The 20,782-nt window shown below is 49.2% G+C and overlaps 10 protein-coding genes and 1 non-coding gene across 11 annotated transcripts; 8 read left to right on the forward strand and 3 right to left on the reverse strand.

Moving 5' to 3' along the window:
* The first annotated feature begins 723 nt into the window (after window positions 1–723).
* On the forward strand, window positions 724–796 carry tRNA-Cys(GCA). The gene has a single exon. It is a non-coding gene; the product is annotated as a tRNA-Cys (tRNA).
* A 771-nt stretch (window positions 797–1,567) lies between these two features.
* On the forward strand, window positions 1,568–2,608 carry CDC1 (cell division control protein 1; the record flags this gene model as incomplete). The annotated part of the gene is made up of 1 exon (XM_076683785.1): window positions 1,568–2,608. The coding sequence occupies one exon, from the start codon at window positions 1,568–1,570 to the stop codon at window positions 2,606–2,608; it is 1,041 nt and encodes a 346-aa protein (XP_076541832.1).
* Window positions 2,609–4,498: 1,890 nt separating this feature from the next.
* Window positions 4,499–7,508, forward strand: TRVA0_011S00144 (C2H2 finger domain transcription factor; the record flags this gene model as incomplete). Its single annotated transcript, XM_076683786.1, has 2 exons — window positions 4,499–4,640; window positions 4,687–7,508. 2 exons carry the CDS (start codon window positions 4,499–4,501, stop codon window positions 7,506–7,508), a joined length of 2,964 nt encoding a protein of 987 aa, XP_076541833.1.
* Window positions 7,509–8,163: 655 nt separating this feature from the next.
* On the forward strand, window positions 8,164–9,180 carry TRVA0_011S00166 (uncharacterized protein; the record flags this gene model as incomplete). Its single annotated transcript, XM_076683787.1, has 1 exon — window positions 8,164–9,180. One exon carries the CDS (start codon window positions 8,164–8,166, stop codon window positions 9,178–9,180), a length of 1,017 nt encoding a protein of 338 aa, XP_076541834.1.
* Window positions 9,181–9,800: 620 nt separating this feature from the next.
* On the reverse strand, window positions 9,801–10,628 carry TRVA0_011S00188 (CFEM domain-containing protein; the record flags this gene model as incomplete). Its single annotated transcript, XM_076683788.1, has 1 exon — window positions 9,801–10,628. The coding sequence occupies one exon, from the start codon at window positions 10,626–10,628 to the stop codon at window positions 9,801–9,803; it is 828 nt and encodes a 275-aa protein (XP_076541835.1).
* Window positions 10,629–11,498: 870 nt separating this feature from the next.
* TRVA0_011S00210 (CFEM domain-containing protein) lies at window positions 11,499–12,137 on the reverse strand (the record flags this gene model as incomplete). The annotated part of the gene is made up of 1 exon (XM_076683789.1): window positions 11,499–12,137. The coding sequence occupies one exon, from the start codon at window positions 12,135–12,137 to the stop codon at window positions 11,499–11,501; it is 639 nt and encodes a 212-aa protein (XP_076541836.1).
* A 1,002-nt stretch (window positions 12,138–13,139) lies between these two features.
* TRVA0_011S00232 (ferric reductase family protein) lies at window positions 13,140–14,858 on the forward strand (the record flags this gene model as incomplete). The annotated part of the gene is made up of 1 exon (XM_076683790.1): window positions 13,140–14,858. The coding sequence occupies one exon, from the start codon at window positions 13,140–13,142 to the stop codon at window positions 14,856–14,858; it is 1,719 nt and encodes a 572-aa protein (XP_076541837.1).
* Window positions 14,859–15,538: 680 nt separating this feature from the next.
* TRVA0_011S00254 (uncharacterized protein) lies at window positions 15,539–16,435 on the forward strand (the record flags this gene model as incomplete). Its single annotated transcript, XM_076683791.1, has 1 exon — window positions 15,539–16,435. One exon carries the CDS (start codon window positions 15,539–15,541, stop codon window positions 16,433–16,435), a length of 897 nt encoding a protein of 298 aa, XP_076541838.1.
* Window positions 16,436–16,612: 177 nt separating this feature from the next.
* On the reverse strand, window positions 16,613–17,584 carry TSC13 (trans-2-enoyl-CoA reductase (NADPH) TSC13; the record flags this gene model as incomplete). Its single annotated transcript, XM_076683792.1, has 1 exon — window positions 16,613–17,584. The coding sequence occupies one exon, from the start codon at window positions 17,582–17,584 to the stop codon at window positions 16,613–16,615; it is 972 nt and encodes a 323-aa protein (XP_076541839.1).
* Window positions 17,585–17,806: 222 nt separating this feature from the next.
* On the forward strand, window positions 17,807–18,323 carry SMD1 (mRNA splicing protein SMD1; the record flags this gene model as incomplete). The annotated part of the gene is made up of 3 exons (XM_076683793.1): window positions 17,807–17,820; window positions 17,904–17,953; window positions 18,013–18,323. The coding sequence occupies 3 exons, from the start codon at window positions 17,807–17,809 to the stop codon at window positions 18,321–18,323; spliced, it is 375 nt and encodes a 124-aa protein (XP_076541840.1).
* Window positions 18,324–19,078: 755 nt separating this feature from the next.
* LYS9 (saccharopine dehydrogenase (NADP+, L-glutamate-forming)) lies at window positions 19,079–20,416 on the forward strand (the record flags this gene model as incomplete). The annotated part of the gene is made up of 1 exon (XM_076683794.1): window positions 19,079–20,416. The coding sequence occupies one exon, from the start codon at window positions 19,079–19,081 to the stop codon at window positions 20,414–20,416; it is 1,338 nt and encodes a 445-aa protein (XP_076541841.1).
* Between the last annotated feature and the right edge of the window lie 366 nt (window positions 20,417–20,782).

Here is a 20,782-nt window from a genome sequence, read left to right on the forward strand (position 1 = left end):
TTTCCCCGGTATTTTGCGGGAGCGGTGTCATCTATGATGTTCCACATGTTCTTGCTCTAGAAGAAAGGGTTTTCCCTCGTGCCATTAGCGCCTCGGCGCTGAGGAAATCGGCCCCATCAACCAAATGCTTTTCGACTTTCATTGATTTGTTATAATATGTTGAAATGTCTGCTTAGCGGACTAATATGTTGACGTACTATGTACTATATAAGCCTAACTTGGCGACACAGTCGCAACGGGCTCGAAATACAGACGATTCATTCAAGGAAGACTGTGTCTAAACATTGGGCTTCAACAGCCGGCTCAATATAAAAATTAAAATAAATCAATGGCAGAACATTAAGTAGCCTGGGATACCTATATCCAGTCCACAAAAGATGATGCGGATTCCCTCAATTTAATTGACAATACGGGGAGAAACCACTATCCCTACCAAGCACCGCTGTAGACGCAATGCCGAGGTCAGTGGGGAAAAAACCCATATCAACACCATCAATTTAAAACTTTGATTTTGCGAGCTGATGGAAGTTAAGTGGCTCAATTTTTGGGCATAAAACTGCTCTAGGCTCAATTTAAAGGTATATTTATTTATCTATTCCAGATATGTGATTTGTCGCAGGAAATATCGAAATTTAATGATAGTCATATTTTGATCACGTGATTCCGATCACGTGACGATTGTTATAGGATTGACATGTGCCTATTTTAACGATGTCGCCAAGAGCTCACATGGCGCAATGGCTAGCGCGTGAGATTGCAAATCTCGAGGTTCCTGGTTCGATCCCGGGTGTGGGCTCATATTTTTTGAAAAAATCATGTTAATGTGAATTAACGCTAAATTGGTCGATGTATTACGCGCGAGCATGCATTGCAAATGCTCTAATAGTCCGCGGTCAAGCGATATCAAGCGATATATATTAACAATCGGTAGACTCACTAAAGTGAATAACATCCTGATTCAATAATAAATGTCAATTCTCGATGCAATGGAGCGCAATGAGGTAATTGTGACATACCGCTGGTACTATAAAGTGCAGGTAACTATAGAAATATACAAGAATGAACTCAGACAGCCTTTTTTTAATAGAAATTTTATTAGCATCGTAATATATAGAGAGAGAGTATTGCTAATATATCTACTGTATATCTTGCATATATTCTTGCGATTTAATGTGCTTATCTAGCTACGGCTATGTCCCGAAATGATGACACCGATATCATCAAACATACTCTCTTCCGACTTGAGCGCCAACTTCGAGTTATGGTCCGATCCCGGATATTCCGCGTCATAGCGAACGCGATAAACAGGATCAAAAAACGAAGACCATCATATTTGCATTTGCTTTGCGTGATATGGCTCTTATTGGTGTACTACGGAGAGCGAGCATATCCACGCGCTGCTATAAGGCAGTGCAGCTGGTATGACGGCTTTGAAGATAGCGGCAGGGTTGCTCTCGTCGCAGATCCTCAGATTATCGACGACAATACATATCCTGGCCGACCAAAGCTCCTTCTCTCGGTGTCCCAATTTGTTGTGGATTATTATCTACGCCGCAACTGGGTCAACATGAACCGCATTCTTGATCCCGATGCCAACATATTCGTTGGAGATTTGCTAGATGGAGGACGCGAGTGGGAAGATGACAAATGGTACGAAGAGTTTAAGCGGTTCAATCGAATTTTCAGTGGGCATAAGGCCAAGACGATCATGAGTCTGCCTGGGAATCACGACATTGGGTTTGGAAACACCATTGTAGAACACGCATTGAAGAGATTCGAGCGGGAATTTGGCACGCCGTCGAGTACAGTTGACCTTTTTGGCCATACATTTGTGCTTGCTGACACCATTTCAATGATGAACACACAGAATGAGACGGTGTTTCAGCCGCCATTCAAGTTTCTCGAGGCAATTGAGGAGAAAGCGGGGGATAAACGGATTCTGTTGACGCATGTTCCGCTGTACCGGCCCAAGGGAACGTCGTGTGGACCTCTGCGAGAATCTGGCGAAGCTCTGCGGTATATCCGGGGCTATCAGTATGAAACGATGGTCACTCCGAAGCTTACGCAGGAGCTTCTTCGGCGAGTCAAGCCAATTGCAATTTTTTCAGGGGACGATCATGACGCATGCGAGGTGGAGCATCGGTACCCTGCGGACGACGGCGAGTGTATTGCCCAGGAATATATTGTCAAGAGTGCATCTATGGCGATGGGCATCCGGCATCCAGCCATTGAGCTTGTGACTCTTGATAACGGTGATGGCAAGGGTGATAAAAAAGGTGACTCGAGGAGCTACCATGCATCGATATGCTATCTTCCCGACCCATTCTATGCGTTTGCACTGTATTTTGTCGCGGCTGTGTCGACCGGTATGCTTCTAGGTGCGTTTGCAGTGTACCCGGGTCTTGTACCACGGGTGCTGGCGCGAAGCGACCATCCTGGTACTCATAGCTTTCTGCCTGTTAAACGCGATGACGCGTTAGGCGACGACTCGTCGTCGGAGGTCAATCGCGGGCGACTACTGCTGAAAGGGCTCGTCAAAGATGGTGCCAAAGTCGCAATTGCCCCAGCGCTGTTTTACTTGTACCTTGAGTGGTCTATGATGCATTAGTACTACTAATGCGTGTCTTCCGTGGTCTATGATGCATTACTACTACACTGCACTACTAATACGTATCTCAAGTGGTCTATGATGCACTACTACTACTAATACGGATACTTGATGCGCTACTACTGCTAATACGGGCGGCTGAAGGGTTTGCATACTTATATGGATCACTCACCATACGGCCAGCCAATCCCGTTGACCGCCCCCACCATGAGCGTATTGTCCCTCCCTGTCGGGCCCTAAACACGAGCTAGCACGCCAATTGCCTTTTTATAATGGCCCCTCGTGCAATTAAATAGGGTCCCACCTAAAGAGCCGAGCTCTAATTGGATTGATGGAGCACGAGTAGCACTATAGTTCACTCATTATATGGTACCTCGTGTACTATACTAATGGGTTATCCGATGAAGAATCTCCTGATCGACCCCTCCAATGTTCTGTCTACGTACACTACAGTACCTATCAGGGAAAAGCACAGCAGCCTGCATCAATTGTCTTGAAAAAAGCCGCATCGCATTACAGCGCCGTCCCCGACGCACGCTTTTCAGCTCCGGCACAGGGCCCCTCCCTGCCCCCATGGGTACGAGAAGGCTTGGAGAATGCGCCGTTTGTAGAATTGATTCACTCGCTCCGTCCGAACGATGTACTGCCGCAACGGTTTACATGTACCGAACGTTACAGGGTTATTCTACGCTAACTATTAGCGAATTATGTTGTGCGTTCGCTTTTGTACCGGAGCACGAATGTTGTGCGATATCGGCGTCCCCCCTCTCTGCCCCTCGATTCGACTTCGTTTGACTACACGACGACTCCGTGGGGCCGACGGGTTCTTCCCCTCCCTGATCCACCCTGAATACACAGCATTTTGCTTGGTTTCATTTTCCCACCGTCTTATCATCAAATGCAGATTGCCCTCTATAGCACTGCACGCACACAGCACGATGTATGTAAGGGGACACGGCTTGAATTTTTTCTCTTCGGAGCAGTTCCTTCCTTGAGGGGAGGAGACCCTCTCCGTTTTTTTTTTTTGAAAAGCAGCACGCATAATGAGCCGTAGATCCCTTTTTTTTTTTTTTTTCCAGAGAGAGCCCCATATACATGCCATGTCATGCCCGTTATGCACCAGCAGTCACCATGCCTAAATGAAAGCGTCAATCGAACGAGTCTCGCTCCAGCCAGGCCCCTATTGAACCCCTCAAACGCGCCCCACTATCCAAAGCTCCACGATCCAGCATATGGCCTGCGGATCTCCGCCATCTCCTCATGTCGGACTTATCTCATATAGAGAACCTACATGTACAGGTCGATCAGAAACATCTGTCTCAAATACCGGTCTTCTGGCTACGCCAGTCGCCTGGGCCACTGACTTGGCATTGCTGGTACCAGCAGTGACGGGGTGTGCTAAACAGTTACTTCTCCCCGGCATAAAAGTGCTGCAGATTATATACATGCCCCTATATTTGAAGGCAAATTTTTCTTCCTTTGGACCATTCAGCGATTAGTGATTGGGGAAGCCTCGGTATATTAACAGCGTACCCATCGGCAGAAACAGAGGAGGGCATTTTTCGACCGGCTACACATCGTTATTGCTGCCGGAGGTATTCTGACTCTTTCCGTGAAAAATAGTCAGCACGGACCGTATTCTTTGAAACGTATCCAGCGACCCACTAGAACCATATCTGGGCGACACAAATAAGCGAAAACTCTATCTACGGTTGGGCCCCATATACCCGAGTTAGTATTACCCGGACTTAATACCCTTGATAGACCACCATAACCTTCGTCACAAGTCCCGCTGGATTGACCTTCTCAGCCGGTTAAACACAACCACCCGCTGGATCGACCTCTCAGCCGGTTAAGGTTCAACGAAATCGTGAATGCCAAGCGACACCGATGGCAAGGAAAAAAGCGTCCGTCGCTGACGGAGATACCTCGCAGGCTAAGGTCGCCAAGAAGAAGCCTTTTGCATGCACCTTCCCGGGTTGCGACAAGAGCTTCCAGAGGAAAGAACACCTGAATCGACACAATCTAAACCGTAAGTAAGCCCCATCCTCTCAGGGGGGATTGCTAACACTTCTTAGATGCCCCAAAACACACGTATTGCTGCGAAAAGTGTGGCAAGGAGTTCTATCGCCGCGATTTGTACAACAGACACGAGGAACGACACAAGCGAGGCATGTGGTTCAGGCGCAGCGGAAATCTCAGTGCCAATGCCCAGACGCAAATCGCCCGCCAGAACCAGCTCAAGGCAGCTGCCGCAGCTGCCGCCCAGAGCTCACAGAGCTCTGCGAGCTCCCAGGGGAGTACCACACCCCAGGCCATAGCCAACCCTCAACCTCCGCAACCAGAATACCACCAGCACCTGTACTCACAGCAAATCCCGCACCAATTTGTGTCCCAGGCCTACGAGCCGTCGCTGACGGCGCAAATCGGGTACTCTCCACAGCCGTCTACTAACCATATCGGCATTTCGCCGCCTACTAACGATCTAGCCTCGCCACACTACGGCTATCGGGCCAATGGGTCCACTACTCCGGCTAATACTCTGCCTCCGCCCATTCCTTCAGCGATGGTGCCGCCTCCACAGAATCAACCACAGCAGCAGCAACAACAACCACAGCAACAGCAGCATTTTACCACTTATACATCACCAATTAACCCCGGAGGGTCCCAGGGTAAGCTTCCATCAGTAGGGGGAGGCCCGCTACCGCCTCCTCAAATGCAATACGCGTCGGGTACAACGCCAATGGCTCTGCCAGGGCACATGCAGGCCCATTCGCCTCAATTGTATGGGCAGTATTACACTGCGACGACGCCCAACATGGCCGCAGGCCCAGGTCCACCTCTCGGGGCCATGACCCACGCTAACCCGGCTCTACTGGGCGAGGAGGCCCCGCCAAATGCGGCGAATGGCCCGACTTTTAACAATGGCATTCCGACCAACGTCAACATCCTCGATTTCTACGGACTCTCGAACCTGTTCCAGGACGAGAACATGCGGTGGCTGTTTGAAGGATCCATGGCGGACCACCTAGCCCGCACTCCGTTCTCCCTGCCCAAGTCGCCTTCTTCTTCCTCCGGTGACGCGACTCGAGCCACACCGACTATAGATTCCGCCGAGTCCGCTGGTTCTGTGGCGTCCTCCACGGCCGCTACGGCGACAGCAAGCAGGCTGACTGAGCCTACGCCGCCACCAGATGCGTTTGACCAAGCCCCGTCGGAAGAAAAGATGTGGGACACAGTGCGACACAAGCTCATTAAATGCCTGTTCCAGCAGGAATTGACTTCGAGCTCGAACTCGCCCCTGGAATCGTGCACCCTTTCAAATACCTTTTCGCTCGACCTCATGAATACCTGGATCACCGACACCAAGTACCTGCGCGACTACTTCTACGACTACTTTGAAATCTACCACGACCATTTCCCCATCATCCATAAGCCCACATTCATGAGACGCCCCGACAAGATCCACCCGCTGCTTATGATTGCAATTGCCACTCTCGGCACGGCGTTTGCGCCAGAAGAGCACTACAACGTCTCGGTAAAGCTCCACGAGCGGCTGCGGTGGCTCATTTTCAGCCACAATGACCTCGTAAACCCGCCCCTGTGGGTGTTCCAGAGTGTCGTGCTGCTACAGGCTTTTGAAAAGATGCTCTCCAAGCGCACCCACCACGAGCTGGCCGCCGCTTTCCACGGCGCTATGGTCATCCTGCTGCGGCGTTCCCAGGGGTACTTCAACTCCCAGGACGAGGAGAGGAGCGACGATAACAGCCTGGCGACGCGTTGGAAGAGGTGGATCGAAATGGAGAGCATGAAGCGGGTCTATTACCTCGCATTCATCATGGATGCTCAGCATGTAGCCCTGTTCGGCCATGTTGCGTGCATGTCGGCCAACGAGATCCTGTTTGAGCTGCCTTGTATCGAAGCAGCCTACGAGGCGGAGACGGCAGAGGAGTGGAACGCTCTCTACTCAACGGCTGAGCGGCGACCAACTTTCCTCAGCGGGCTGAAAAACCTGCTCATGCTCAAGCCGTTTGACCCCTCAGTTTCGAACTTCTCTAAGCTGGTGCTTCTTCATGGGTTGTTCAGCATTGTTATCCACCTCCACAACCAAAAGGGGCAGACACTCGGCGTTATGAACAGAAAGGACGACTGTGCCCAGTGCCGTAACTGCGGAAGCCGCCAGATTGAGCACAAGAACCAGCCGATGGAACAGTGGAAGGTCGCAATGACCCAGGCTATCCACACTTGGTCCAATTGTGTCCAGTCACCAAACAACCTTATTGCCGAGGCGTGCCAGCCGCTGAACCAGATGGCTCACGTCACGCTCTATCTTTCGAACCCGAGCGTTCTGGACATTCTCGTGTATGCAAACTACCCGTCGCTAATTGGCCGCAAGCTCGCTCAGCGGGACTTTATCAAGGCGGAGCGTGCGGTCACTGCGTGGTCTAAGACCTCTGAAGCCATCTTGTGCGTGCGGCATGCTCTGATTCTCATCCAGCAGGTGCTCAACTGCCAGACTAACTTCTATTCCAAGGAGACTAACTTGTCCACGAACCAGACGCCTTATTGCGCGAGCATTGACAAGATCGCCCTTCGCCCGTGGTGCTTATTTATCTCGACGCTTATTGTGTGGGCATTCCACTCGACACTATACAGTTCGCGGGTGAGGCTCGAGCCTCCTTCTGACGATCTAGAGCTGTGGGCTGAAGCGAACCGGTACATCGTCGCTCGCCTGCAGGCGCTGGAGTCGCCAGTTTCACCACGCGAGCAATTCAAGCTGCTCGATGAGAAGACGTCGGAAAATATAAACTCGCTTATCCTGGGTGTTCAGAAGTGCCTCAAGGGTTGTCGATGGGAAATGCTTGAACAGGCATATATCACGCTGGGCGAGCTGCTTTAAACACGAACCGTGCTAACCCCATTTTTTTTTTTTGGTTCATGACTATATATTATTTATCTATTTTGCTGATGTACTTGTAATTTGCACAATTTTTTTACCTTCTAATGCTTTCATCCTTCATTTAGCACGTGAAAGCCGCATAAGATGCGGCGCAATAAAATGAGACAATGTGGGAATACACATTAGATCCGTTAGATCCGGTAGGAAAATGAGGTGGTACTACGGGGTTACACCTGATTTACCGCTTTTTTAGCTACATATGAACCTAAACTCCATTTGTAACATGCAGTATTATCCATAAATTGTGGGCCTCTTACCCCACTAGCCCCCCTTTGCCTCGGTTTGTTTTTACGGAAGCCGATCCAGCACTTCGCACCATACAAATGAAGACAATTGCTTCACAACGCCGAATAGAATAGTATACCGTTAAAACGAATACCGCATTTGACAATGATTTCATAATCTATTTAAACTTTCTGGGAATACCCCCAATGGCCATCGGCATCTGCACGTCGCATGCGAAACCAACCGAATACGATCAGATACCGAGACCGAAATCTCCACTTTTGCCAATAAACCACAAAGCTGGGGGGCTGTATTTCCCAGGAAGTATAAAAAGAACAGCGGCCGGCGTAGCTGACATAGAGCAGATAAAATGACCGAGCCAATTAATCCCATCCACCCCGATTTTACTGACAAGTATGATAAGCAGTTCGTAGCTTTCTACGAGGCGGTCATGCAGAACAGACCACCTCTACATGCCCTGTCTGTTGAGGAAGCTAGAGAGGCTGTCGCTGCTTCAGAGGCCGTTCTCCGACCGGGCCCGGAGATTGCTTCGACCGAAGACCTCACTCTCGATGGAGAGGGAGGAGAAAAGATTCCGGTGAGGGTGTACACTCCGACCGGAACCGCCCCGGAAGGCGGATGGCCATTGCTGGTGTATTTCCACGGTGGTGGCATGGTCGTAGGCGGCCTGTTCTCTGAGGGCTCGCATTGTGCACACTGGGCCGAGACTGGCCGGTGCGTGGTCATGTCAGTACACTATAGACTGGCGCCGGAGCATCCGTTCCCTGCTGCAGTAGAGGACGCCTGGGACGCCTACAAATGGGCTGTTAGAAACCCCAAGGCCCTAAACATCAACCCGACCAAGCTTGCTGTTGGTGGAACTTCAGCTGGTGGGACTCTGACTGCGAATGTTTGTCATTTGGTGAATGCCCACAATGAGACCAGCGACGAGAAGATGCCACAACCATTGGCCCAAGTCTTGGTAGTTCCAAGCCTTGACACGCGACGAGGGGCGATGGACGTTTCGCATCCTCTGGTCAATGCGGCTGTTCTCCCGCTACCACTTATGGCCTGGTTCATGGGCCATTATAAGCCAGACTCATCCGATCCACGAGCATCGCCTATTGCGTATCCAGACGAGTCATTCAGGAACCAACCACCGGCTCACTTTTTCGTTGCTGAGCTCGACCTGCTCAAATTCGACGCTCAGAACTATGCAAGCAAGCTCATCAAAAACGGCCAACGAGTGCATTATCACGAATATAACGGGTGTCCGCATACGTTCACGACCATGAGTGGAATTATTGATAAAGGCTCGGAGGCAGTTGATGAAATTGCGGGACTCCTCCACAATGCGTTTTACAAGAAGTCTGCTGAGAAGCTTTAGCAACATACGTTGAGGATATAGCGAATATTAGTGAGTAAGGTACAATAAATATCCTTCAATGCACAATAGAATTACGGCATATTTCTGTAGTTGAAGTGGAATATATAGCGTAAGACTTTAATATCTAACACGGAAACTTATTTGTACTAGTGATACTTTCACGGAAGAGAATATGATGTATCAGAGTATCACAGAATAAGGTACACGCTCTACTTGAGGTAATTGGGGGGACCAGTCCCCCAAATCCCCCTTGGGCTCCCCTGCGCGGAGTAACACATTGTTGCTGGAATTTTGTTACAGGCTGGAACTTTTGTAACAGTGTAACCGATACGCGGGGGTTTGGGGGCAGAGCCCCCAACTACGAGAGCTCGAGGACTGGCCCTCGAATACGTATACGCTGTACCTGCTGAAATTGGGGGGACTCGTACAAATCTACTGATTGCCGACATGTAGAGCTTTTATTAGCAGTCAATTTTACAAATGTGGAAATCAAATGAATGGAAGTCAGTGAATTCGAATCCTAAAAACGTCACAGGATAGCTAGAGACAAAAATTATAGATTAAATAAAAAGGGGATGCACTAGAAATTAAAAAAAAGGCTGGTAGAATATACAATTTTTTTAAGCGAGGAGAAGGGCACCAGCAATAGCAGCGACTGGGGCGACAATGGAGCCGACGAGAGAGCCAGCACCGTTCGACTGCTCAACACCGCTTGGAGAGGCCGTAGAGGAGCCATTGTTAGAAGAAGACTCCTGAGAAACGGAAGTGGAGGTTGGAGAGGCAGCCGAAGAAGAGGACTCCTCGTCTTCAGAACCGGAAGACTCGCCCTCATCAGAACCAGCAGCAGAAGTGGTGGTGGTGGTAGTGGTAGCGGCAGCAGCAGAGGATGAAGCGGCGGTGGTGGTGGCAGCAGCGCTACCGGTAACAGCTGGAGAAGAAACACCAGCAGCAGAAGAGGAACCAGCGGCAGAGGCTGGACCAGTGGAGGCTGGACCAGAGGTGGATTGAGCAGCAGTAGTAGAGGCTGCAGCAGCCGCGGAAGTGGAGGCTTCAACAACTCGGGTCTCAGCAGCAGCGAGAGCAGAGGAGGCATCTGGGGAGATGACCCACTTGCCAGCACCGACCTCGTTGCAGATGCCTATAGCAAGGTTGACGGCCTCGGAGACATCAGACCCGTCTGGGCAGTTCTGGACGAAGCAATCAGCGACGATGGAGCCCCACTGTGGCATGTAGCAGAGGCAGCCCGGGTCCCAGTATGGGCACGGGGTATTGGATGTGCTCTCCTTAACGCAATCCTTAGCACAGGCTGGGAGCTTGTCGTAGATTGGGTCAGCGAAACCATTAATGGAAGCAGTGTGCTTGACGGATGGGTAGCTGGCATATGGGTTGTCAGCGGCCATAGCTACGGCAATAAGAGTAGCGAGCGAAGAAACGATCGAGGCCTTCATTATTTTACAATTGAAGAGTTAGCGAATGATTGATGTGAATTCTGCTGAGCAGGGGGTCACTTATTTATATGCTTGGCGAAACTACCTAGAAGACTATACAGTATCCCTAAATTAGAATTGAATGCAATTGTTTACTTTTGAATAGCGAGGAATAAACCAGCCCATGTTATGTGCAGGGAACCGCCCCATACGTAACCGCGTGTCTTCGGTTACGGAGTGCGCCAGTGTCGTATAATGAAAGCTGGAGCTAACCGAGACATATAAATGCATCTTCTGCCACCTTGAGGGTAGCAAAAAGGCCCTTCTTCCCTGTATAGTATTATCCCTGAGGGATGACGATGTTCACCTTTCTCTTTTAAACCATACCTAAGTACAGCCGTCCCCTGATACACCTAGCAGTCCAGCCTTTCAATGCTGATCAGAAAATGTCAACCCACCCGATACCAAAACGACATCTCTACGGTCGCCAAGAATCTGCCTACTCCGTCTTGGCTAATAATATGCGGACTCGCCGTTTCCCAAAAGGGGCAGTCGATTGATTAGATTGATTTGGCGGTTGATGACGGGCCGATCGGCGCCCGCTCAGAAGTTCATCAGATAATTCCAATTCAGGTAACGATCTTACTTGGCGCCGCATGGAGCTGCATGGGCACCGTTCGGACCGACAATCCGTACGAATTACCCGACTGCAACTGATGCATGTATACTTTCTTGGCAGGAAAATTGCTCAACGTACTTTAGGCTCGGAAGAATTTATTTGTTAGGTTACTATGTTGGAGTATTAGGTGTCAGTTTACAATATCACGGCATTGTAATGCATCAGGCAAGGTACATTCTCAATTGGTTGACTATGGATGTCGTTCATCAATGTTACATGAACATGAGGCAAGAGCCAAGAAGCGAGACAAGGAATCCTGCACCTCCCACTTGAAGAAGACCATCTGCAGCATTGGTGCCTTCACTGGAGGAAGCCGAGGCCGATGTGGCCTTGGAGGAAGACGACACAGAAGTGTCCATGGAGGAAGAGGAAGAGTCAGAAGTGGCCTTGGCCTTGGAAGCAGTGGGAGTAACCGAGGGCGAGAGGGTCGTCATCGAATTGGAAGAAGAGCCCGAGCTGTCAGCGGTGACTTTTGCAGCGGCGGCAGCGAGTTCCACAGAGATGGAAGAAGGCATCTCCCATCGATTGGCTCCGACAGAGCTGCACAATGACAATGCGAGGCTGGTAACTTTTCGCACATCAGATGCCGCGCATTTTTGGGCGACACACTCCGCAACCTCGCCGGACCACTGGGGCATGATACAGAGGCATCCAGTGTCCCAGTCTGGGCACGGAGTGTTGTTGGTATTAAACTTGACGCAATCTTGGGCACAATCTGGGAGCTTATTGTAGATTGGGTCGGCGAAGCCATTGATACTGGCAGTCTGCTTGACCGATGGGTAAGTGTCCCAGTTTGAGGCCAATGCAATGGTGGAGAGAGCTGCCAAGGAGAGATAATTAAAGAAATGCATTTTTACAATGGGGCTTGGAATATACAATTGTTTGTGAATAGAGACTCAATTTTGAAATTCCAAAGGCAATCATGAACAGGAATTGCAGTTAAATATAAGTCCATCCACAAAGGTGGACTATACGACCGGCACGTCAGTTAGAAAAGCATTTCTGATGCCCACCCTTTGATGTGAAGAGGCGCTTTTTTCCACATCCGTGAGGGGGCTCCTACTGATTGATAAAAAAAAGCAATCTGTGCATAGGTCTTTTTTCAATCTTATCTGATCGGAACCTTGCCGAGTCGGGTACGAGAACATGCATTGTACAGAAATAGCAAAATAGCATTTTACGCTTGTTGGAAAAATTTTATAGGTTCATTAAATGGTAAAATCACCTGTTCATATGAAAAAAAAAAATGGGTGGAGAGTAAAGGTCAAATCGAAAGGTTGAAAATCATACCCCTCTCAGGCGGAGGACGAGTAGGTCAACCTTGTATGAGTGACGAAAGATGCAGTGGACATGTGCGGGTACCCGGTGCGCAAACGGCCTTTCACACTTGCTTCTGATGCTCGTCGAATACCTCGTACAGTACGTTCAATGACATATGGTCTGCAAATTTTGTGGCATTTGGGGTAATGCAGGTAGGAAACTCTTACTATCCCGTTATGAAATTATCAGATGGAGCCGTTAGACTAGGCAAGTACCGTAGAAGTACATAAAAATATCTCAGCCACATAAAAACGAATGTTAAACCAGCTAAGAAATAAACGAGAATATGCCTGGGCAAACGTATATACCTGAGTCGGCACTCCTAACGCGTCCTGGCGAAATATATAACATGGCTAGCTGCTAACATTCGTGACAGCCTTGGCAAACGGTTTTACCCGCAGAAAAGAAAGTAGTGGTCCACTAAGAGAACAAACCCTTCAATTGAAATCATCAGAATAAAAGGTTCCCACTTTCGCTGCCAATTCTATTAATTACGTGAACACTAGTGCATTTAGGGCGTGTAATTGGTTACAATGGCCATTCCGTATAATGAGCAGTACTTCTACGAGAGCGACCGGAATAACAAATATGCGTGGCTTGCATTTGGACTAGTTCTCCTCTCTCTGTTTGTGTATGGCATTTTATTCCATTGGATCCAGTACTGGCTGCGCTATACCCGGAAGCGGTACAGAGCCTACTTCCTCTTCCAGCGTACATGGACTGTGCTGAATGGGTCAATAAAAGTACCATTACCAGGAAAAAGAAGCCCCATATACTTCCAGCCCAGTCTGCTGCTCTTTTTGGCCGTTTTCGTAGGCATCAACGTTGCATTCTGCTTTGCGCAGACAGCCGACCTTGACTATCAGCCTCACCGGTATATTGTTGGTAAGCGTATTGGCAAGGTAGCAACGGGGAGTCTACCCATTCTCTATCTCTTTGCGACCAAAAATGACACCATCACCTTCATCACAGGCATCCCTCATGATAAGCTCAACTTCATCCATCGATGGATTGGACGAGTCGTTTTCGCTATGATCATTGCACACCTTACCATCGCAATCAAATATTGGCTCGACTTGGACTTTAAGATCATGATTGAGATTCCACCCCAAATCTTTGGTATGATTGCGTTTGGCTCCATGTGCATCCTCAACCTGGCTTCGCCGCGTATCATTAGGAGGCTTAGCTATGAATTCTTCCTGTTCAATCACGGCCTCTTCGCAGGCATTATGATGCTTTTTGCTCTATTCCACAACCCCGCCGCAAGAGCACACGTCATTCTGGCAATTCATATCGTGGTACTTGACAGAGTCATCTCTTTTGCCAGAGCAGCGATCAACAAGTACCTGTCGCCAACCAAGGGGCTTGCTGACTTTACCATCCTTGACTCCGAGGGCACCGTGGAGGTCCGGCTGCCGCTGGCAGAAACGGCCTACCAGCGCTGGTGGCTCCCGCGATTCGGCACCTGGACGGCTGGCCAGCACGGCTATCTGCGGGTCGCTAGTGTTCGAAAAATTCAATGGCACCCTTTCACTATTGCTAGTCTCTCTGAGACCGGCGAGATTCGGCTAGTAATCAGGGCTTACTCTGGGTTCACCAAAGGCCTGGGCAAGAAGATAACAGCGCTCCAGGAGGTGGAGTCGACCAAGACAGTCCAGATGAAGGCTATGCTTCATGGGCCATACGGTGGAAAGCACCAGCCTCTTATGACATTCGAGTCTCTTCTCTTCTTCTCTGGTGGAACAGGTTCATCATTCACCTTCCCGGTGGCCCTTGACCTCATTAAGCGCATTCACGCTCGAAACCTAGCCAATGACTTTGCCCACAGACCAAGTCATTGCAGGATACGCATTGTTTGGTTCCTCGCCAAAAAGGAGCATCTCGTCTGGTACAAGGATACCCTGCAAGAGTTCCAGAGCTACTCCAAGCACATGGACGTCTCAATTGAATGTTACATCACGCGAGAATCACCAGAAAGGGAGGAGTCCAAGACAGTTGAAGTTATCGAGAAGTGCATCGAAGTTGATTCCTCCAACATTGAGTTTGACCCAACTTCAATCATTAACTTTGGCAAACCTGATGCGGCAGACATTCTAGCAGAAGAAGTCTCGAGACTGAACAAGCGGTCCGAGTCTCTGGCAGTACTGGGCTGTGGTCCGGCAGCTCTAGTCGACCATGTTGCCCATAATTGCCAATCGCATCGCCAAAAGGGCTACGATGTTTACACTTATGTCGAGAAGTATGTTGTTTAATGATTTATTTACCTGATACTGCCATGTATATATTGCTTCAATCACTCTTCCAGGGCTCACTACCCTTACGGTAACGTTTGTAAGCACAAGAAGTCTCAATTGCACATGTACCAGCGCTTTGAATAACTGCAATTTGTATTACCAGGCTTTTTCAATATGGCTATTATTCAGCCTATCTCTCCTGACAATTCTAACGGTAATATGATGTACCTATTTCAAGTACAGACACGCTGGGGTCGACTACCGGAAACCGGCCCGGTCAACGGCTGTGACTAAAAATTTAGTCAACCGCCATCCGACCCTGACTCCTCCAGAAGGTGGTCCCCATTCAGCAAGAAACTTACTGTAGAGAAAGTAACTTCACGTTGGCTTATGGCCGGAATGCTCGGAACCTCACAAGGTGTTTTTTACTGTATCCTTTTCCACCAGAGCGCTTATTTGCGATTAAGTAATAGCAAGGATAAGGTAATGTGATGAAGAGGCAACAATTAGTAATTATTAGTGATAATGGTTGGTCCGATTTCAAATCTGACGCAGGAGAAGGCGGGGCACACTAACCTTAATCTTGCGTGATAAAAGGGCTCCATGAGCCAATGTACGTATTGTATTGAATATATTTTTGCTCGTTGGTCTCTTGACATCTTAAGCTTCTCTATACACTGTGATCTTGTAAGAAGACAATGGCGAAGAAAATTGCAGTTCTCGGTTTGAATGGCTACTTGGGCCGCGATGTCATCAATTCATTGCTGGACGTTAAGTACAGGAAAGACGTTGCGCTTCCACTCCGAGCCATTACTCGAGATGCGTCCAAGTTCAGCTCGAGCGACGAGATTGAGTATATCCAAGCGACGCTCGACGATAAGGAATCACTATTGAAGGCTCTTAACGGCGTCGATACGCTCATTGTACTAACAAACGCCGCGGTCAACGTGGATTCAGCCATTGATGCTGCCGTTGAGAACAAGGTTAAGCTATTTATTCCGTCTGAATTTGGCACAGACTACCGTCATAGTACCTCGAAAAAGCCTTTCCAGAGCAAGATTGACACTGTGGCATATGCTCAGGGCAAGGGACTCAAAACGGTGTCTGTCTTGAATGGGTTGTTTGGAGATATGCTTGTCAATATCCCAGCAGTTATTGGTATCAAAGCCCAAACAAACAGCTTCGAGAGGTTTGGTGATGGTGACGCTAAGCTCTCCGTATCGTTTAGCTCGGATATTGGCAATTCCGTTGCTGAGCTAGCTACTACCGAGCATCCCGAGCAACTGCCGGACTATGTTCGAATCCAAAGTGATGTTGTTTCTTTCAACGAAATTGCTAATGCTTACGAGCGGTACAAGGGCGTAAAACTTGAGGTGGAGCAGAAGAGTAATGAGGAGCTGTTTGACGCCGCGAACCGCTTCCTGGAGACCGGGGAAGGTGGACGAGCGGGTTTCACCAGTTTTGTCAAGGCTAACATTAATGCTGCTCCGAACAGTATGAACTTTAGCAAAGAGAACGACAATGATCTTGTAAATCCGGGTAAATTCCAGTGGACTTCTTTCTTGTCTAAAGCGGAGAAGCATTGGTCTGCTTAAATTAGGCATCAATTGCATCTGGCGAATGGAACTGCTGCATTGACACGTGAAGGGCTGAATACTTCGCCGAGTGCTTAGTGAAATTTGTGCACTCAGGCTAGGAAGCGAGTACGACGTATATATATGTAGCGGTGTATATGAGTTTAATTCTTTACCATAATAATAATAATACGTCGTTTAATGGAAGAACGGAACGTAGATCTTTCGGTCCTTTGGATAGTCGGGGAACTCCTTGAGGTATCGCTGGTGCTTCTTGACAGCCCAAACATACATCTGGGCAGTTGCCACGACCAAGAAGAACCAGGAGCTCCAGTTCTGGGAGATGAGGGCAACCGCAGTCCAGGAAAGGGACTCAAAGAAGTAGTTTGGGACGGAGACCCAGTTGAACCCGTAGCCATATGGGATCTTTCGCTCTGTAGAGTCGCCAGATCGCATGGAGGCCAGGTTGAGGTGGACCCAGAAGTTGGAGAGCTCAGCAAAGAGCCACAGGAAAGAGATACCGTAGAGCACACCCTCTGAAAGTCGGACGCACTGTCTGGAGAAGAGGAACTGCATGATCCAGCTCTGGTATCGCGCGAAGTAGGTCACTGGAGCATAGTTAAAGTACGCCAGGAAGAACCCAGAAAGAACCCAATAGTGGCCAGAGTTCTTGAACAGATTGAAAAGCGGCATGGTGGCCATCGAGAATTTGTGAACAAACAAAGTCTCGTACTCTCGCTTGAGGAAGTGCAGCATGACAAACACAAACACCAACTGCTGGTCCCGCGACCGCTCAAACCTTACACCATAGATCTGCTTCTGGAGGAAGTAGAAGACAGGGTGGATGAGCAATGGCCCAAGGTACTCAATGAAGAACACGGTTCTCCAGCTGATCTGAGGGCCAAGGTCCTTGACGAGCACAACATCGCCGTCTTTGAGGCCGTAGTACTCAATTTTCTGGGCTGGCGAGAGGACTATGTCCTTCTTCTTCTTGTCGGCCGGCTTGGCCTCGGAGTCTGACACCGTAAGTCTCAATCGATGAATGGACTTGCCGGTATCCTCTGCGATGAGGGCGACAAGGGTGTCCACATCCTCACCGGCGTCAATGTCGACCTCCTCAGCCAACTTGGCAATTTTCTTGCCCTTGGCCTTGAACTTAAGAAGAACCATTCTCAATCAATTGCTTAACAAGATAAGAGGAACAATGAAGTGTTATTTTTCAATCCGAAGACCTCCCTGTTAATACCGAGCCGAGTTATCGACGCGACTGGATTTCGGAGCGGTTGCGTATCCAACGGAACTCCGGGGTCGCCATTGGGAGTTTTCCCATCACCAAAAACGAAAAAAAAAAAAAGACACCGTCGATACGAACGACACGGATTTCCAGCAACCATGAAGCTCGTTCGGTAAGTGGAAAAAGCTGCTATGATTTGTGTCATGATTTATGAGAATTGACTAACGTGGAGCCTTTTTGGTGTTTTTTTTTTAGATTTTTGATGAAACTGACCTCGGAGTCGGTTCAGATCGAGCTGAAAAATGGTATGTATCGCGTAAATGCTATGTTACTGAAGAGGGATGAGAAGAGCTAACGTTTATAGGGACGGTTGTGTCTGGTACCATCGTGTCGGTCTCCCCGAATATGAACACGACGATGCGGAATGTCAAGATGGTGATCAGGGATCGGGAGCCAATTACTATGGAGTATATTAACATCAGGGGAAACAATATCCGATTCTACATTCTGCCCGACTCGCTGCCGCTGGATACATTGCTAATTGACGATACACCAAAGCCGAAAACAAAGAAGGATTCCAGGGGAGGCCGTGGAGGCGCTCGTGGCGGTGGTGGTGGCCGAGGAGGGCCGCGAACTAGAGGAGCTGGTGGTAATAGACCTCGAAGGGGACTGTAAACGAATTTCTAGTATTTTCATGTAATTTATTTATTTGATATTAACCGATTTCATCCGCTGTATTTTCCACCCTACCTCCGTGGGACGAGTTTAGTACGATTAGGCTATTCATGCAATTGCATGGTACCGGTATATCATAATACCGTCAACAAATACCTCAGTTAAGCAGTAAAACATAGTTGATCTGTTCAACAGAGTTTCCATAACACAATGGATATACCAGTATAGCTCAGTTAACCAATACCACAATTGATCTTTTCAGCACAACCTCCAAGGTACATATAACCCCAGTTAAGCACTAAAACGCAATTGGTCTATTGAACACAATTTCCTTGGCATATCCAATAGATACACAATTCAGTTAAGCAATAGAACACAATTGATCTTTTTGGCAATACTGAAGAGCGTTGGAATGTAACAAACAGCGCTCCCTCCGCGCAGCGGAGCCCCAGGGGGGTTTGGGGGGGACTGGTCCCCCCAATTACACCCCCAGTAGGCATTCGTACTCCTCGAGCTCCCCCCGGAGCTAAGGGAGAGGGAGAGAGCCGCATAACATGCGGCGGGTACCCGGGTAGGGGTGCGCGCCCGCATTTGGCAGGAGATGGGGCGCGCGCGGTATAAGCAAAGGACGCACCTCATCATGACGTAAGGTGAAATTTCGGGCGCCGACACAATGACTCTTAAGCGAATAGCAGCAGTTGTTCAAACACACCATCCTAACGCTAATTGTCAATTAACCAAAGGAACAAAAAAAGATGGTTCAGAAAGTTCTTCTCCTCGGCTCCGGTTTCGTTGCGAAGCCCACCGTCGATGTTCTCACCGCCGATAAGAACATTGAGCTGACCGTTGCGTGCCGAACCCTGGCCGCTGCCAAGGCATTGGCCGGTGAGCGGGCCAAGGCGGCCTCTGTGGACGTGACCAACGACGCCTCGCTGGATGCGGCTGTCGCCCAGCACGATCTGGTCATCTCGCTGATCCCGTACATCTACCACGCGACGGTGATCAAGTCGGCGATTCGAAACAAGAAGCACGTTGTCACGACCTCCTACACGAACCCGCAGATGCTTGAGCTCGAGGAGCAGGTCAAGGATGCCGGGATCGTTGTGTTCAACGAGATCGGCCTCGACCCGGGCATTGACCACCTGTACGCGGTCAAGACCATTGACGAGGTGCACCAGAAGGGCGGCAAGATCGTGTCCTTCCTGTCGTACTGCGGCGGTCTGCCAGCTGCTGAGGACTCGGATAACCCATTGGGCTACAAGTTCTCGTGGTCTTCGCGAGGTGTTCTTTTGGCTCTGCGAAACGCCGCCAAGTTCTACCAGAACGGCAAGATTGTCGACGTTAAGGGTGAGGATCTCATGCAGTGGGCCAAGCCATACTTCATCTTCCCAGGCTACGCGTTCGTTGCGTATCCAAACCGAGACTCGACCCCGTACCGAGAGCGATACAACATCCCAGAGGCCCAGGACCTCATCCGAGGCACTCTGCGATTCCAGGGCTTCCCAGAGTTCATCAAGAGTTTTGTTGATGTTGGGTTCCTGTCTGACGAGCCAGTTGAGTTCCTCAAGGAGCCAATTGCCTGGAAGGACGCTCTTGCCAAGCTTGTTGGCTCTTCTTCTACCGAGAAGCAGGCTCTGATTGACGCCATCTCTGCCAAGACCAAGTTCAAGAGCGAGGAGGACAAGCAGCGAATCATGGCCGGTTACGCGTGGCTCGGTCTTTTCTCCGACAAGAAGATTACCCCACGAGGCAACCCACTCGACACCCTGTGTGCTACTCTTGAGGAGAAGATGCAGTTCGAGGAGGGCGAGAAGGATCTTGTCATGCTGCAGCACAAGTTCGGCATTGAGTGGGCTGATGGCTCCAAGGAGGTGCGAACCTCTACCTTGGTGGAGAACGGTGATCCAAAGGGCTACTCTGCCATGGCCAAGCTTGTCGGTATCCCATGCGCTGTTGCTGTCAAGCAGGTTCTTAACGGCACTATTAAGACTCCTGGTGTCCATGCTCCAGTGACTGCTGAGTATGCCTATCCATTGATCAAGCAGCTCAAGGAGGAGTACGGCATTGAGATGACGGAGAAGGTCGTTGGTTAAACTTTTTAGTTTTAACAAAATTATTATATTCATTATATTCCGCTATTATTATTTCCATTCTGGGATTATTCGACATGGATATTCTTGCACTGTTATTTTTTAACGGAGATGGACCGCAGCAATCGTTCCGACGTAGTTGATTAATGGTGAGAAGTTTCTCTGGGGGCCAGCCCCCAGACCCCCGTGGCTCCGCTTCGCGGAGAGCTCGATAAATGAATAATGCATTGTAAGTATAGAAACTATTCCCGGTTTGTTGAAACCTCTGCCGGTGACCATTCGTTGAATCTCCGACGTGCTCTCTACTCTAAGTACTCCTCAATAATAAACATTCAATAAAAAATACTTTGCTTAGTAAGTAGTCCTTAG

The sequence above is a fragment of the Trichomonascus vanleenenianus genome, assembly GCF_965637985.1.
Source record: "Trichomonascus vanleenenianus strain CLIB 3782 genome assembly, contig: TRVA0_011S, whole genome shotgun sequence".
In the NCBI taxonomy this organism is placed as follows: Eukaryota; Fungi; Ascomycota; class Dipodascomycetes; order Dipodascales; family Trichomonascaceae; genus Blastobotrys; species Blastobotrys vanleenenianus.